Below are 16,792 nucleotides of genomic sequence, written 5' to 3'. Positions count from 1 at the left end.
CGAGAACAAGCAGAATGTCTTAAGCCTTGACACACTGTTTAGTGAACATATACACATATGCAAAGGTAAAAGGCTCAAAACATATAAACATATCTTTTCAATCAAAACAGAAATTTTGTAAATGTGTATATCAAAGGAACACAGTCCTAGCTCATATAATCATGATTCCTATATTACTATATTGATCAGGGAGGCTGTCAGATGTTTCTGCTCTGGGTATTTCATATAATATATAACATATATCAAATACCCAGGGCACAAAGATCTGACAGATCAATTTAGTAATATAATAAGGCCCTGTTCACACCTGAGCGTTTTTCAGCCCTTAAAACGCTCATCTGTGAAAATCCAAAACGCCCAACAATCAAAATCCCATTCATTTCAATGGCCTCAGTTTACATCTGAGCATTTTCTCCCCTGAAGCAAAACGCCTGTGCCTCAAAAAAGTACAGGAGCTTCTTTTTGGGCTGATCAAGAAGCTGTTCTGGTCCCATAGGAATGCATTAAAGCGTCGTAATCAGCGTTTCACCGGCGTTTCATGGGCAATTCACCGGCGTTTTTCAAACACACACAGGTGGTCTCCACCCCTTTTAACACACCCATTTTTTAACATAAATCAAAACGCATGCAAAAAACGCCCCCAAAAAAACTCATAAAACGCACTAAAAACGCTCCTTAAACGCCCAAAAAACACTGCAAAAAACACCTACAAAAATGCCCCAAAAATACCTGAAAACGATACGCTCAGGTGTGAATGCAGCCTAAGAGTCTTGATGTTACAATAATGTCTAAATCAAGACTAGGACGTTAAAAACAATTGCCACACCAAAAAGTGATAGCGAATAAACACCTTATAATTTAAGAAGGCGGTTACTGTGCTCTCTATTGATCTTGCCAAATGCATTTTTGTTCTTCGTGATCCTCTCACCATAACTATTTAATCAGAGAAATGTGCTCTATATATACAGTAGGCAAAATATTTATTTGATCCCCTGCAGATTTTGGAAGTTTGCCCTCCTATAAAAAAATGAAGGGTCTATAATTTTATCATAGGTGTATTTTAAATGATAGAGACAGAATATCAACCAAAAACACAAATGTTCTAAATGGAGTTGCAGTTCAGTGAGTAAAATAAGTATTTGATCCCCAAGCAAAACAGGACTTAGTACTTGGTAGAGAAACCATTGTTGGCAAGCACAGAGGTAAGAGGTTTCTTGTAGTTAGTTACCAGGTTTGCACACATCTCAGGAGGGATTTTGGTCCACTCTTCTTCTTTACATATCTTCTCTAAATCCTTAAGGTTTCTTGGCTGTTGCTTGGCAACTCAAAGTTTCAGTTCCCTCCATACATTTTCTATAGGATAAGGGTCTGGAGACTGGCTAGGCCACTCCATAACCTTAAAGTGCTTCTTCTTGAGCCACTCTTTTGTTTCCTTGGCAGTATGTTTTGGATTATTGCCATGCTGTAAGACCCATTCATGACCCATCTTCAGTGTTCTGGCTGAGGGATGAAGGTTCTCATTCAAGAATTTACAATACATGGCCCCTCACTGATGCAAAGTCTGCCTGTACCATTATCAGAGAAACAGCCCCAAAGCATAATGTCCACCTCCGTGCTTGACTGTAAGGATGGTGTTCTTGCTGATGGTCTTGTAGCTCATTCCAGCCTTGTACAGGTGTACAATCTTGTCCCTAAAGTCCTTTGACAGCTCTTTGGTCTTGCCCATGATGTTGAGGTTTGAATGGAAGAAAGAAATTCTGTGGACGCGTGTCTTTTATACACATAATCAGTTGTCGTTAGGAGCACCTTCTTAAGTTGACAGGACTAATCTGTGTACCACATGAGATCATACTATAGCCAGTCTGTGGGAGCCAGAATTATCGTTGGTTACTAAGGGTTCAAATAAGTATTTTTCTCACTGAACTGCAAATCAACTTATAACATTTGTATCATGTGGTTTTTTTTTTCTGGATTTTTGGTTGAAATTCTGTCTCGATCAATTAAAATACACCTATGATAAAAAATTCTAGATCCTTCATTTCTTTGTAAGTGGGCAAACTTCTGGAGAAAATCTTGGATGAGACCCTTGTTCCCTCAGCAAGAACATTGAAGATGGGACATGAATGGGTCTTCCACCATGACAATGACCTAAAACATACCGCCAAGACAGCAAAGGAGTGGCTCAAGAAGAAGCACATTAAGGTCATGGAGTGGGTTAGCCAGTCTCCAGACCTTAATCCTATAGAAAATGTATGGAGGGAGATAAAACTTCAAAATGCCAAGTATCAGCCAAGAAACCTTAAGGATTTAGAAAAGATCTGTAAAGAAGAGTGGACCAAAATCCTTTCCGTGCAAACCTGGTCACCAACTACAAGAAACGTCTTACCTCTGTGCTTGCCAACAAGGGTTTCTCCACCAAGTATTAAGTCATGTTTTGCTTGGGGATCAAATACTTATTTCAATCACTGAACTGCAAATCAATGTATAACATTTGTATAATTTCTGGAGTTTAGGTGGATATTCTGTCCCTGTCATTTAAAATACACCTATGATAAAAATTCTAGACCCTTCATTTCTTTGTAAGTGGGTAAAATTACAAAATCTGCATGGGATCAAATAGTTATTTTCCCCACTGTAGGTTTAAATGAAACAAAAGGTTAATTTACTAAAACTGGAGAGTGCAAAATCTGGTGCAGCTCTGCATAGAAACCAATTAGCTTCCAGTTTGTTTTTTTTTCAAAACTTAACACCTTCCTGCCTACCGTCTGCATATATGCGGCCTCATGGAAGTGGGTCTTTTTCCAAGGGGCCATATACATATCTATGTCTCTTTCTTCTGGGAGCACACCACACAATGGAGTTGTTTTACTAAAACTGGAGCTTGTTCAATTAAGCTTTGACAAACAGCCCTGGAAGCTGATTGGTTTCTATCCACAGCTGCACCAGATTTTACACTCTCTAGTTTTAGTAAATCAACCCTAGTGTGCTCCCAGGATAGAGCCTAGGCTCTCACCAAGAGCCCCGGGTTTCGTACTAACGATCGGGACCTGGGACTCCCTGTTCAGAATCACCTGATCGTTGTGATAGCCTCTGATTGGCTATCACAGTGATCCGTCACTGTGAGCCTGCCTCTGTGTTTACTTCCTCTTCTAAATCTTGCAAAAAAAGGAAGAATGTGTAAAAAAATAAATAAATAAAGGGGAAAAAAGAAAAAAAAAAGATAATGGTTAGTGTTAGAGTCACGGTTGGGGTCAAAAGTCAGTGTCAGTTAGTGTCTGTGTCGGTGTGTTTTTGGCAGGATAAAAAAAAACATTGTTTATAGGCCCTACAACTAACCTACACATATGTGGTATCACTGTGATTATCAGGAGCAGGAGAATTTATTTTGGGTTGTTTGGTGATAAATTACAGTAATAGCAAGAAATATACAGCTAAAATAAAATAAAAATATTTTTTTAATATTTCAGTCTAGTTTTCCTTTGATGATAAAAAAACATGGATACACAAAGTAGTTGTGATGATATCCATGGTTTTACTAACATATGTCAAAGTTGCAAAATTGTGCTTAGGCATTAACATTTGTTCTATCCTTAGGTGGGAAGGGGTTAATTAAACAGGCTGAAGTTAGAAGGTGATTGACTGCCATGCAGGGCTGCACCAGATTTTGCACTCTCCAATTTTAGTAAATCAACCTCAAAGCTTTCTTTTGTTGAGTTATAGACATTTGCAAAGCTTACAGTTTTAGTTCACCTTTACAGTGAAACTGTAAAGGTGACCTAACCCTGGACCCCACTGTACTTACCGTTGCTGATCCTCAGCTGTAAGGGCTCCCGCAGCCGCTTCACCGATCAAGAGATTTGAAATCCACTGTTTCTCTTCTCAGTTTTGTGCTACCAGGACCAACTAGATGGAACCTAATTGGTCAGTGCCACCCATGTGATGGTGCTGACCAATCAGAATTCATCTGGCCTGTCTTCGCAGTCCAGGACAAAGAGAAGAGAGGGCAGTGGGGATTTCAAATTCCTGGATCTGTGAAGTTGCTACAGGAGGCATGACAGATAAGGATCACCAGCAGTAAGTACAGTGAACATTTTTAAGAATAGGCTTTTCCTCTATTTTAAGTGTTCACGTTGCACATTTTAAATAAATCTAGGGGTGCAAGTTGTGATTGATAATTTGCAATATTCACAGTTTACTAAACACGCTAAGTGCTTAATGAACATTTATTAAAGAAAAAGTCTAGCCAAACCTTAATGCTGCATCCACCTAGGTAAGTATGATGGGATAGTAGACAGGATTTTCATGTACTCTAAACTTACACTAAAAAAGATGACACTACACACTTACTGTTGCATTTAAAAAGGCCGCGGCCGTTTATTATTTGTTTAAAAACATTAATAACTTGAAAAACATCAATTCAAAGCATTCAAGATAACCCGACCACTACGGTCCAGGTTAAACAAATAAATAATACATCAAACAAATATCCACCAGATAGGCGGTTTACGCCCGCCTGTCACCACCCCACAGCACCGCCCGTTCGGCACAAGTGCCCAGATTAGCGTTAAATATATCAAGCCCAATGTCTGACGGGTGAGTGTCATCATTTCTGTATAGGCTGCCAATTCCTCCCTCTAGCTCGAAATGTCTAAAGGAAGAAATTCCAGCGCTGCCTAATAGTTTCTCCAAAGCTTTGTTAACTCGCTTTCTAATTTTCTCTAACGGTTTCAAATATAGATTTTTGAACAAAGCTAATCTAGGAATAATTTCGGGGGAAAAACAGAGTCATCTGAGGATAGGATGACTTAAGAAATTGGAAATTATCCCTAATCCTAAATATTAGGTCTAGGGTTTTTACTTTGCAGACGTCATTTCCCCCCAGATGAACTATAAGAACGTCAGGGGGGGAAAGGACCTGTAACAACCTACAAACCTCAAATAAAAATTCAGACCAGTGCATGCCCCGCTTACTGAACCATTGAACATTGAAAACCTGAGGATCCAGACCAATATTTTCAGTATAGCTCCTCCTTCTAGCTCTTGCCTGGGGCCCAATGCACAAAAGAATAGCCAACGATCCAAACTGACACCCTTTTGCGTCCTAAAATATCAATAAAAAGAATTAGGGCGGATGTAAGAGAGGTAAGCACTTGACTTCCATCTACCAATGTTCTTCAAAACATGAGCATTAACACCCAACCTAGCAGCCTCAGTAGCTGCTCCGATCCAAAACGATCTTCCTAGCTACAGGGAAGGCTTATTCGGATTGGGGCTTATTCTAACCCAACATAGCGATGCAGCTATTTTCTACCCCAGTAACAGGTTTTCCTCACACTAAGCCCGCCAAACTAGCTCCTTGTTACTAAGCTATACCTGTCACTATCCCATCGATAAAAAGGGGCTTATTGAACCCCTTTTTCTTTCCATTCTTATAAAAAACATACATCTCTTTTAGGTGTATGTTATGTAGGAATGTTTAGTACAGCCATAAGAAAATAAACTATATGTGAGTTTGTGAATTTTCTCAATGCTAAATGGCTGCAAATAATAATAAATTAATAATTCATATCTTATAGCCAGACATAGAAATGTACTTTTAGTATATTTAATTGCATTGCATGATCTTTGGTAGCATGGGAGTAAAACAAATGTAGGGAGAAGTTTAGGTTAAAAAAAATAAACCCCGGTAAATTTGTATATTGCTACCATCGCCCCATTGTTTTCTATCATTTCTGTCCCCTTGTCCCCTTTGGTGTGCATATATATTCCATTAATTAATCTTTATTTAAATATTTTACTGAGATGTTGTTTTTCTGCTAGGAGGTAGATCGAATTATAACCCAAATGATGAGAGTTGCTGAGTACTTGGACTGGGATATTACTGAGCTTAAACCGGTAAGTAATATTTTACTGAGTCTATTCACCATTTCCATCTCTTAATTCTTGTAATAGATTTTTACAACCCATGCCATGAATGTGCGCCACATGTAAGTGCCTACAATTATAAGAAGAAACACTTCAATACTTCGTAGTGTATTTGTTATGTCTTTGAGAACTGGGTTGTTGTGATAGTTGACTAAGTCATGATCTAAGGAGGGGAACAGAGGAAAGCAAGAAGTTACAACTGAGACAAAAATAATGAAATAAGGAGATGGTCAACCTTCAGTCCCCAACCGTGCTCCTACTGATTCTGTATGCTGTGTTACTTGGACCTACTGCAATAAAGATGGTTTTATTATGGAAGTGCAGCTGTCCATATTCTCTATTTCCAATCAAATAAGGAGGATTCTCATAAGAAGGACATACGATTACAACTCATATTAAAAGATTACTAATGCAAACTCACTACATGAAATGTGTTTTATGCATCCATATAATTTTATGATTACATTTTTTTATCTGCAGATGCTGGAAGAGATGATGAGACAGGTGGATTATGATGGCAATGGAACTGTGTCCTATGAAGAGTGGCTTAAGGGAGGGCTGACCACAGTGCCCCTGCTGGTGCTGCTTGGAATGGAAGTTGTAAGTAGATAGACGGTTACTGAAACTTTAAGAATATATCTAAAAAAAAAAAAGCCTGTGTTTTTAAGATATCATTGTTTATACGTTGTTTTTAATTTTACACAGAATATTAAAGATGATGGTCAACATTTGTGGCGACTCAAACATTTTAACCGGCCTGTGTACTGTAACGTGTGTGAAGCATTGCTGTTTGGTGTCAGGAAACAAGGCCTGTGCTGTACATGTGAGTAGACAGGATTGTGTCTGTGTAAAGATAATGCATAACAACTGGCAAGGAAAGTGTAAAATCTGACCACTGTTACTGGCCTATTTTTTTTAACATTGAGTTATACTGTAATATAATAATCTTAGATCTGCCCCCCACCTTTACACATTTGGAAAGTTTTTTTTTTTTTTTTTCATTTGCAAGTACCTTTTCCACCATTTCCACTTGCTTTTTCCTCCCTTAGGCGAGGATGTAGTTTGCTTGGTACAACCCCCCTACTCCCCTATCCCCTACCCACATCCTCCTGAGATCACGTCACACATTCTAGGAGGCTTCAGGACAGTCTCATCCAGTCAATGTAACCCTTGCATGTTCAGAAGGTGGCTGTCTGTAACTAATCTGGAAGTTACAGTTGGCTCCAAAATCCAAGATGGCAGCGTGAGACCGAAAACAACACTGAAAACTTTAGGTTACGTATAGGAAAAAAGCACTGGACTTCATGTGCTGGTAAATACATATTCTGTAAAAGTCAGGAACTACAGTACATAAATCAAATGATTTTTACTTTTTCAGTCCTGGGTGAAGTTCCTCTCTAACAGTAAAGCTGACCATAGATGGATCGAAATTCAGCCGGTTCAGCAGGGACCGGCTGAATTTGGATCCATTTATGGCGGTTCCTGTCTGAACAACTTCTGTCAAACAGGACCATTGGAAAATGTTTAGTCAATTGACTGCAGCCGTTTATCAGTGTATTTGGACAGTGGAAAAGTTCCACAGTCAGAATACATTTGCACAGCGGGGAGGATTCCTTCATCCTCCTTGCATGTGTAGATAGGGAAATCTGTTTTTTTTTTTTTTTTTCAGGTACAGTACAGGTGCTAGTAAGGAGCATGCTGATAGGAGGGGAAATCAAAGCAACAAGCTCATCACTGTGCTGCTTCTCTTTTCACTGTCCAGTTACAGGCTGGGTTGGGTCCAGGACAACCTGGGCTTAAATGATGTTGTTTAATATTGCTGCCATCAGACTAAGTACATCTAGTGGCAAAAAAATAGTTCAAGGGGAAATCTCTGAAGAGATAATTATTGCTGCTAAAGCTGGTTTTAAATTCTATCTTTTAATGGACAGTTAATGTTATCTTGTTCATTTTGGCTGGAGTTCTGATTTAAGTGATGTATCTTTTTTTTTTTTTTTCGCAGTCTGTAAGTTTACTGTGCATGAACGTTGTGCTCGCAAAGCACCAAATAGCTGCATCAGCACCTATGCCAAGTCCCGTAAGGATGCAAGTGTAAGTGCAATTCAATTGTAATTGCAAAGTCTCCTTTATTCTTATGATATGAATGTTTTTTACACATTTTGAACACTGTCTGTACAGTGTGTACTGTAATGCTTGTTTTTTACCTTTTAGGGGCAGACACATATATGGGTTAAAGGTGGATGTGAAGCCAGCAAGTGCGACCGATGTCAGAAAAAGATAAAGAGTTTCCAGAGTCTTACTGGCCAACGCTGTGTCTGGTGTCATGTTAAGGTGAGGACACTAGCCCATCAAAACACAAGCATAGATCTGAATAGCATATTAGGGAAATGTTAATGCAGTCTTAAAACCTGTGTTTAAAGCCCTGAGAACTAAGGCACATACCTACCGTACATACAGTTAGTAATCTTCATTCCCAGTGTGGCACTTGGCCTCATCCCCCCCTACTTCTGAAACCTCACTATTGATCAAGGAAACTGTTCATCATAGTGATGGACTAGTAGTGAAGCGTGTGAGGCAGAAGGGGTGGAACAAAATCCTCCAAGGACTAATGTTGCTATTTGCATAATAGAACTCCCTGGGCTTCAAGTTTCCCGGAGAACTCTTTAAAGAGGAACTGAACTCTGAAAGATGTGCCCAATAAAAACAGGCAGAGGATAAAAGACTAGTCATCGGTATTGTTTGTGGTCTCCCTGCAGCCAGGGGAGGGCTGGCAGCCTTAGGCCTGGGGGGCATGTCCAGTCGAGTGGCCCATTAATCCACCGAATCAGCTCATCATTCATGCCCGCCTGGTTTTTCAATGCAGGCTCACCAGTGTCCATCAGTGCAGCCTCATCAGTGCCCATCAATGCAGCCTGATCAGTGGCCATCAGTGCAGCCTCACCAGTGCTCATCAGCTCAGCCTTATCAGTGCCCATCAGTGCAGCCTGATCAGTGCCCATCAATGCAGCCTCACCAGTTCCCATCAATGCAGCCTCACCAGTTCCCATCAATGCAGCCTCACTAGTCCCCATCAATGCAGCCTGATCAGTGCCCATCAATGCAGTCTCACCAGTGTCCATCAGTGCAGCCTGATCAGTCAATGCAGCCTCACCAGTGCCTGTCAATGCAGCCTGATGACTGGAGCAGGGTAAATAGGGTGTATGGGGGAGATGGAATGTGGGGGTCAGCTGGGGGTGTCAGGGTCTCTCATCTGTGAGCTTAGCTCAGCAGGTCCCTGCACGCCACAACCTCCTGGGGGGGTGATGGTCCTGGACCTGGGGTCTAGTTGCATCCAGCGCCCAGCCCTGCAGCCCGAGCCAGTCACATGCATCTCCACTTTGTGGCGTGCCTTGCCTCTGCCTGCCTTCATGACTCCCATCCCTAGGAGTTGTGGTTTCCTTTGCGCTGATCTCAGTTCTCTACCCACCGGGAGCTTGAGCGCAGACTACAACTCCCGGAATGCAACAGTGGCCAGCCCCCGGCCTGTTTTCCTAGAGAAGAAAAAAATATGACAGCATGCAGCGGCTGCCGGACATTTTGGACATAAGCTAGGGTGGCCTGGGGGGCGATTGCCACCCTGCCCCCAGCCCACCCTGCCCCTGCCTGCAGCTGATCTTTTCTTTATTGTTGAATTACTTTGCCTTGTTCTGCGGTGTCTCTGCATTGAGGTGACCATTTTCATAAACTGATGGCTTTGCTTACACTTGTCAAAGCCTCCAACAAGAAGAACAGTGTGCAGCACAGTCGTGACATCACTAAATGTTACTTTAAATCTTGTTAGACTAGCAGTTAGAGGCAGCAGTGCCTTAGATCTTACACTACAGATGCACACGCTGAATGCATAGAGCCTAGGCACACACACATACCAGGAAGTGCACTACAATTTGTTAGCAGGAATTCCAGACAAAATATATATTGGGCACAAATAGCATTTCTAAATGTTCCCCATAACAAAGAAAATATTTTGTTTTTGAGTTCATACATTGAGTTAAATGTCTGCTGCAGGTTAAGGGGCTTTAAAAGGAAGCCAAATTTACTTTCCTATTGATTGCATATATACAGTGCATTGCGAAAGTATTCGGCCCCCTTGAACTTTTCGACCTTTTGCCACATTTCAGGCTTCAAACATAAAGATATAAAACTAATTTTTTGTGAAGAATCAACAACAAGTGGGACACAATCATGAAGTGGAACGAAAAACTTTAACAAATAAAAAACTGAAAAATTGGGCGTGCAAAATTATTCAGCCCCCTTAAGTTAATACTTTGTAGCGCCACCTTTTGCTGCGATTACAGCTGTAAGTCGCTTGGGGTATGTCTCTATCAGTTTTGCACATCGAGAGACTGAAATTTTTGCCCATTCCTCCTTGCAAAACAGCTTGAGCTCAGTGAGGTTGGATGGAGAGCGTTTGTGAACAGCAGTTTTCAGTTCTTTCCACAGATTCTCGATTGGATTCAGGTCTGGACTTTGACTTGGCCATTCTAACACCTGGATATGTTTATTTGTGAACCATTCCATTGTAGATTTTGCTTTATGTTTTGGATCATTGTCTTGTTGGAAGACAAATCTCCGTCCCAGTCTCAGGTCTTTTGCAGACTCCATCAGGTTTTCTTCCAGAATGGTCCTGTATTTGGCTCCATCCATCTTCCCATCAATTTTAACCAACTTCCATGTCCCTGCTGAAGAAAAGCAGGCCCAAACCATGATGCTGCCACCACCATGTTTGACAGTGGGGATGGTGTGTTCAGGGTGATGAGCTGTGTTCCTTTGACGCCAAACATAACGTTTTGCATTGTTGCCAAAAAGTTCGATTTTGGTTTCATCTGACCAGAGCACCTTCTTCCACATGTTTGGTTTGTCTCCCAGGTGGCTTGTGGCAAACTTTAAACAACACTTTATGGAAGAGTGGCTTTCTTCTTGCCACTCTTCCATAAAGGCCAGATTTGTGCAGTATACGACTGATTGTTGTCCTATAGACAGAGTCTCCCACCTCAGCTGTAGATCTCTGCAGTTCATCCAGAGTGATCATGGGCCTCTTGGCTGCATCTCTGATCAGTCTTCTCCTTGTATGAGCTGAAAGTTTAGAGGGACGGCCAGGTCTTGGTAGATTTGCAGTGGTCCTTCCATTTCAATATTATCACTTGCACAGTGCTCCTTGGGATGTTTAAAGCTTGGGAAATCTTTTTGTATCCAAATCCGGCTATATACTTCTCCACAACAGTATCTCGGACCTGCCTGGTGTGTTCCTTGTTCTTCATGATGCTCTCTGCGCTTTAAACAGACCTCTGAGACTATCACAGTGCAGGTGCATTTATACGGAGACTTGATTACACACAGGTGGATTCTATTTATCATCATTAGTCATTTGGGTCAACATTGGATCATTCAGAGATCCTCACTGAACTTCTGGAGAGAGTTTGCTGCACTGAAAGTAAAGGGGCTGAATAATTTTGCACGCCCAATTTTTCAGTTTTTTATTTGTTAACAAAGTTTGAAATATCCAATAAATTTTGTTCCACTTCATGATTGTGTCCCACTTGTTGTTGATTCTTCACAAAAAATTACAGTTTTATATCTTTATGTTTGAAGCTTAAAATGTGGCAAAAGGTCGAAAAGTTCAAGGGGGCCGAATACTTTTGCAAAGGCACTGTATGCCTCTTCCATCTGTACTTGAGCCTCCGTTATATTTCTTCCTTTACAAGCCAACCGATCTCCTGTACTGCCAGTGAAAATTGTCCCACTCTCATTAACTGCACGGCCAACACTTTTCTTCACAGTACATGTACAGACATGACCCCCGATGCACCAATCCCTGCATCCCAGGTCACTGCTTTCTCCATCCACGCTTGAAAGCACACTTGCACCAATTACTGTAAAGCAGACACAGTTCTCCTGTACAATACAGCACATCCTTTCTCCGTCAATGCTCCAGCACTTTGCTTGAGAAAACACACTGTTTCTTTGATAAATGTCCGGTTGTTGCCAATAGCAACCACTGCTGTGATCATGACTTAGCATTACACTTTCACTGATCACTGTAGAGCAGACATTACTTTCTTCACTGACACTCCAGCACTTTACTTGGAAAGACATGGCATTACTTGGTGCGACTACTTGGCCATTGCTGGTAGAAACCGTTTCTGTAACCCAGGGGTACATCCAGGAAGACGCCCCCATATGTAGCACTGCCCCCGTAGGAACTGCTGGATACTGACTCTGTGGGCTCCCCTGGTTACCAGCACACGGCCATAAATGAACAAAGTTCCCAAATCTCTCCTTCTCCTGTTGGCTCTTAGCAAGAAGAAACAGTCTAGAAGTCTTGTTTTTTTTTTTTCTTTTTGGTAATTGGATAGGAGAAGGGAATAGTGGGATACTCCAATTTAACTATTCACAATATGTGATGACTTCTATCTTCACAACTCTGTTGGTGGATATGGAACAGCCAGGCTGTTAATTCATCCTGCCACTTTAGATAACACTTTCAGTCTCTTGTTTTCTTTACTCTCTCTTACAAGACGACTTGATGAACAATATCTTCTCTTCAGGATACTCTCTCTAGCATCCTCTTTCTGCTGATACCCGTCTACTTACTTTCCTATGAGCAGGGGTGGTCCCCCTTAGGTCAGGCCCTTTAACACGAGTTCTTGTACTCACGATACTGCAGAAACAGGACCTCCAGTGTCTCCCCTCTGTCAGCTTCCCTGTAACTCTGGGTTCAGCTCCTATCGACCACTCCTCCAGCCCTCAGAATGACGACCTGAGACGGCATGACACCTCTACAGAGGAGGAGGCAGCCACCCCTCCCTCCGGGACACCGCTCTCCAACAAAGTACCCCGAGCACATGTGCTTCTGGCTTTTATACAGTATCCCAACATGCACCGAGTCAGCCGGCCCCCCTGCCAATCATCAGGACTGTATCAAAAGCCTATGCACCCATGTTTCCTCCAACTGTCCAACATGCCTCCCTATTGGACCAGCATGTAACATGCTCTAGACTGAATGAATTGCATACTGAGCACAATGAGCAGACCTTACTAACAGATCCTGCTCTCTGGTAGGCAGAGATCAATATAGATTTACCTGCAGCCCCTCTAGTAATCAGACAGAGCTCAAAACTATACTCTCTCACTAGCACCTACCTAGGAGGGTGCTACACTTGAAAGAGATTAAATGTATCCCTTGACAGTTTTCTTAAAGGATAAGTCCAGGCAAAACCTAACTAATGCTAAACCTGCTCTGTGCCACATTCTAAACCTAATCTATCCAACCCTGTAAAGCAAAAATTACTGTACTTACCTATTCTGCAGCCAATCCGCTCCGGTCCCACGCTGAGCTGTCAGCGGCGGCTTCAGCGTGGAGGCGGGTGCAGAAGAGGCACTCGACAACGGAAGCCCTATAGTAAGTCTATGGGTGACGTCACTACCCATTCATTTCACAGCAGTTGTCGGTACTCTCCTACACAGAGCTTCTGCCACTGGAGACCAGACCAGAATAGGTGCAGAAAAGAAAAATACAGCAATTTTTGCTTTACAGGGTTAGATAGATTTGATTTAGAATATGGCACAGAGTAGGTTTAGCGTTAGGTTTTGCCTGGACTTCTCCTTTACCTGCTTGTAAAATTTCCAAATCCCCTTGCTGATATTTACAGATTGTCTATCAAAGGCAAACCTTACTTTACATAAGTATTAAATAAAAACCAGGAAGATACAGGGTATTAAAAAGGGCAACAGTGGAAATGCACTATACAAATAAGTGATTTTTTTATTTTTTTTTGCTAGGGACAAAGTAGACAAAAAGAGCAATGTCTGGCTAGAAAACCTATTAAACCTATAATATATAATCTATTATATATACAATTCATATTTTACATGGGCTTGCTACCTTTATAAAATGTTTTTTTTTTTTTTTATTTACTTTAGGTTCATGATGAATGTATTTCCTTATTATCTCAAAAGTGTGATGGTGGCATCCTGCGGGACCATATACTGCCTCCTTCCTCCATTTATCCAGTAATTCTGGTAAGTTAAACTAATACAAGGATCCCAAGCAATTTCGGGACAAGATCATCTGGAGGCCAGGGTGAAAATGCCAAACTGCGCCCTCCTCCACTCCACCCCCCCCCCTCCAGAAGTATTAGCATTATATGTCAGCAAAAATCCCCCCCCCCCCTAAAAAAAAATTATAAAATTAAGCACTAATCTGCATGCTTACCCACTAAGCATAAATTCCCCTTCGTCCCAGTACAAATCCGCCTCCCTGCTGAAATCCCTCCTCCTAGCACAAATATTTGCCCCCCCTCCCATCCCTCCTCACAGCTCAAATCCCGTCTCTCTCTGCAAATCCCCCCCCCCTCGCACAATTGACCCCACAAAAAAATCACTCCTTATAGCACAAATCCACCCCTCAAATGTCCCTTCCCAGTACACATCCTCTCCCTCCCTAGCACAAATATCCCCCATCCATCCTCTTGGCACAAATAACCCCAATCATGTCTACAAGCACAAATCCCCTCCACAATTTTACCTCTTCTAACACAAATACTCCTCCCCATCCCCCCTCCCAACCCAAATGCCCCCAAATCACAACTTATAGCACCCCCAAATTTTCCCTCCTAAAACAATTCATACCCTCTGCCTCCCCCTCTCAACACAAATCCCCTCCCCCTAATCTCCTTGTGGCACCCCCCCCCCCCACCTCTCATGATACCACAGTGCCCAGAGCAGCCACCCCTTATCTCAGCCCTGATCCCAAGCCTGTCATGCCTATTTAATAAAGCATTTCAAAATGCAATGGCAGTAAAGATATGCTTAACATATAACAGCAAAAAAAGAATATGTCTTTTACTGGTTTGGAGGGCCAGTTCTCACCATAGAAACACAGTCCGGATGCATTCTAGATGCTTTTCTGCATGCACGTTTCTGGTGCCTTTTTGGTGCCTTTTTGATGCATTCCGGTACATTTTCCCCCCTCTTTTTTCTCCACCCTTATTTAAGGACATGTGTGTTCCAGTGAGTTTTTGGTGAGTGTTTAGGTGCATTCCAGTTCATTTTTTCTGGAACCGGAAGGCACTGGAACTGACAGCAACTGAGTGAACAGTGCCATTTAAACCATATACTATCCGGGCCAGTTCACACCATTGAAACACAGTCTGAATACGTTCCAAGTGCTTTTCTGGATACTCATTTGTGACATATTTTTGATGCGTTCCAGTGCTTTTTTTTTCCTCCTGTTTTTTTTTTTTTTTTTTTACCTTAAATAAGGATATATGTGTTCCAGTGCATTAAGGTGTGTTTCTGATGCATTTTACTGCATTCCAGTACTTTTTTTTCCAGGAACTGGAATGCATTGGAAGTGACGACACTGGTGTGAACTATGCCATTGAAAACCATATAAACTACTATCCATGCTTTTTTGATGCAGAAAAAAATTCACTGGACTGCATGTGGTGTAAACTGGCCCTCCATGCAATTTTGATGCAGAAAAAAAACGCTCTGGACTGAATGTGGTGTGAACTGGTATTTTGGATGCAGAAAAAAAACACACTGGACTGCGTGTGGTGTGAACTGGCCCTGACTGCAGAAAATACGGCTGGATTTTTGGATTGTCTGCATGTTACATAAAGTTACTGTAATTTGCATTGCCTTATTAAATAAACCTGCAAGCATTCACCATTGTTACTGTGACATCAGTGTTATAGACCTCTTACTCCCAGTACTTTACTTATATATAATCTTTTTTCTTAATTATTTCTCTAATACTGCCTCTGTCTGCATAAAGCGAAGGTATACAAAAATGGAGGAAGGTAATAATGGAGGTTTTGCCCTTAGTGTCCAACCAGCTCTAGATATGTATATAAGAGCCAGTCATAACTCAGCTGTCCTTTATGGATTGCTGGTTAGAAACTGCAAACAGCTGATAAATGGTTTCTATGTGGAACATATTACTTTCCTTTTTTATATGTTAAACTGAAAATGATGTGTTCCCTCTGGTAAGCCACATATTTTTATTTGCATGAGATTGCTCACCATTTTTCTCTCACATTTTCAGGAACGACAAAACAGTCAGAAGAACCTTATAGCTTCCCCAGATGAAACATCCCAGATATTCAGCACGGCAGAAGGACAAGCACTTCGAGTGAGAATCCCCTTCAATCTGAATTATATACAGTATATATATATACATTGTACCTTACTGCACCCTGATCTGTATTACAGTATGCTTTACAGGCGAACATCTGCCACCCACTCATTGAGTGAGGCAAAGGCTAGTGTGCAAAGTGCAGCAACTTAGGGTGACCAATCAAAATGTAACATTGATGTCACTTATTAAATATTTCTGTTTGTCTTTCAAAATCCTCAGCAACCAATCCTATTGTTTGCAGAATTACAGCTGCTAGTTCACACTCCAAACATGCGCACTATTCATTTCAATAGAAGGCCTGTGCAGAAATGTTGACAAGCCTACCACAGAAATTGATCGAATCCATGGTGCGAATGTGCACTGGCAGGCCAGAAAAATAAAGAGGAAGGGCCTCTCAGACGGGCTTTCTGATCAGGTCCGTCGGTTTTTCAGGCAGACATGATCGGACCCTCCACTCACCCCTATGGAGCGGGGGATGTCAGCGGTGACATGTCCGCTGACACCCGCCGCTATCCTATCCGATCCTGTCTACCAAAAAAGATGGTGAGCCTATTTTCCATCCGTCTGGAGGATCAGATGAAAAAGGACAGGTGGTCCTTTTTCATCCAATCTCCCCATAGAAGAGAGCAGGACTCTGACAAGTCGGTCTCAGCACAGTGAGCGGAGATGAACCTGTCATCCACCTGC

At 41.8% G+C, this 16,792-nt stretch overlaps 1 protein-coding gene across 1 annotated transcript in view; it reads left to right on the top strand.

The window, feature by feature from the left end:
- Positions 1-16,792, top strand: part of DGKA (diacylglycerol kinase alpha) — a 117,461-nt gene that overhangs the window by 62,661 nt on the left and 38,008 nt on the right. Inside the window, exons 7-13 of the mRNA XM_082245738.1 lie at positions 5,821-5,895; positions 6,406-6,525; positions 6,631-6,748; positions 7,928-8,016; positions 8,137-8,256; positions 13,885-13,983; positions 16,013-16,099. Of these exons, the coding sequence (XP_082101864.1) occupies positions 5,821-5,895; positions 6,406-6,525; positions 6,631-6,748; positions 7,928-8,016; positions 8,137-8,256; positions 13,885-13,983; positions 16,013-16,099 (708 nt within the window). The remainder of the gene's footprint in view (positions 1-5,820; positions 5,896-6,405; positions 6,526-6,630; positions 6,749-7,927; positions 8,017-8,136; positions 8,257-13,884; positions 13,984-16,012; positions 16,100-16,792) is intronic.

Source organism: Pelophylax lessonae (assembly GCF_965119305.1).
Source record: "Pelophylax lessonae genome assembly, chromosome: 2".
NCBI classification, from domain to species: domain Eukaryota; kingdom Metazoa; phylum Chordata; class Amphibia; order Anura; family Ranidae; genus Pelophylax; species Pelophylax lessonae.
This window is presented reverse-complemented; position numbering and strand designations above follow the sequence as displayed.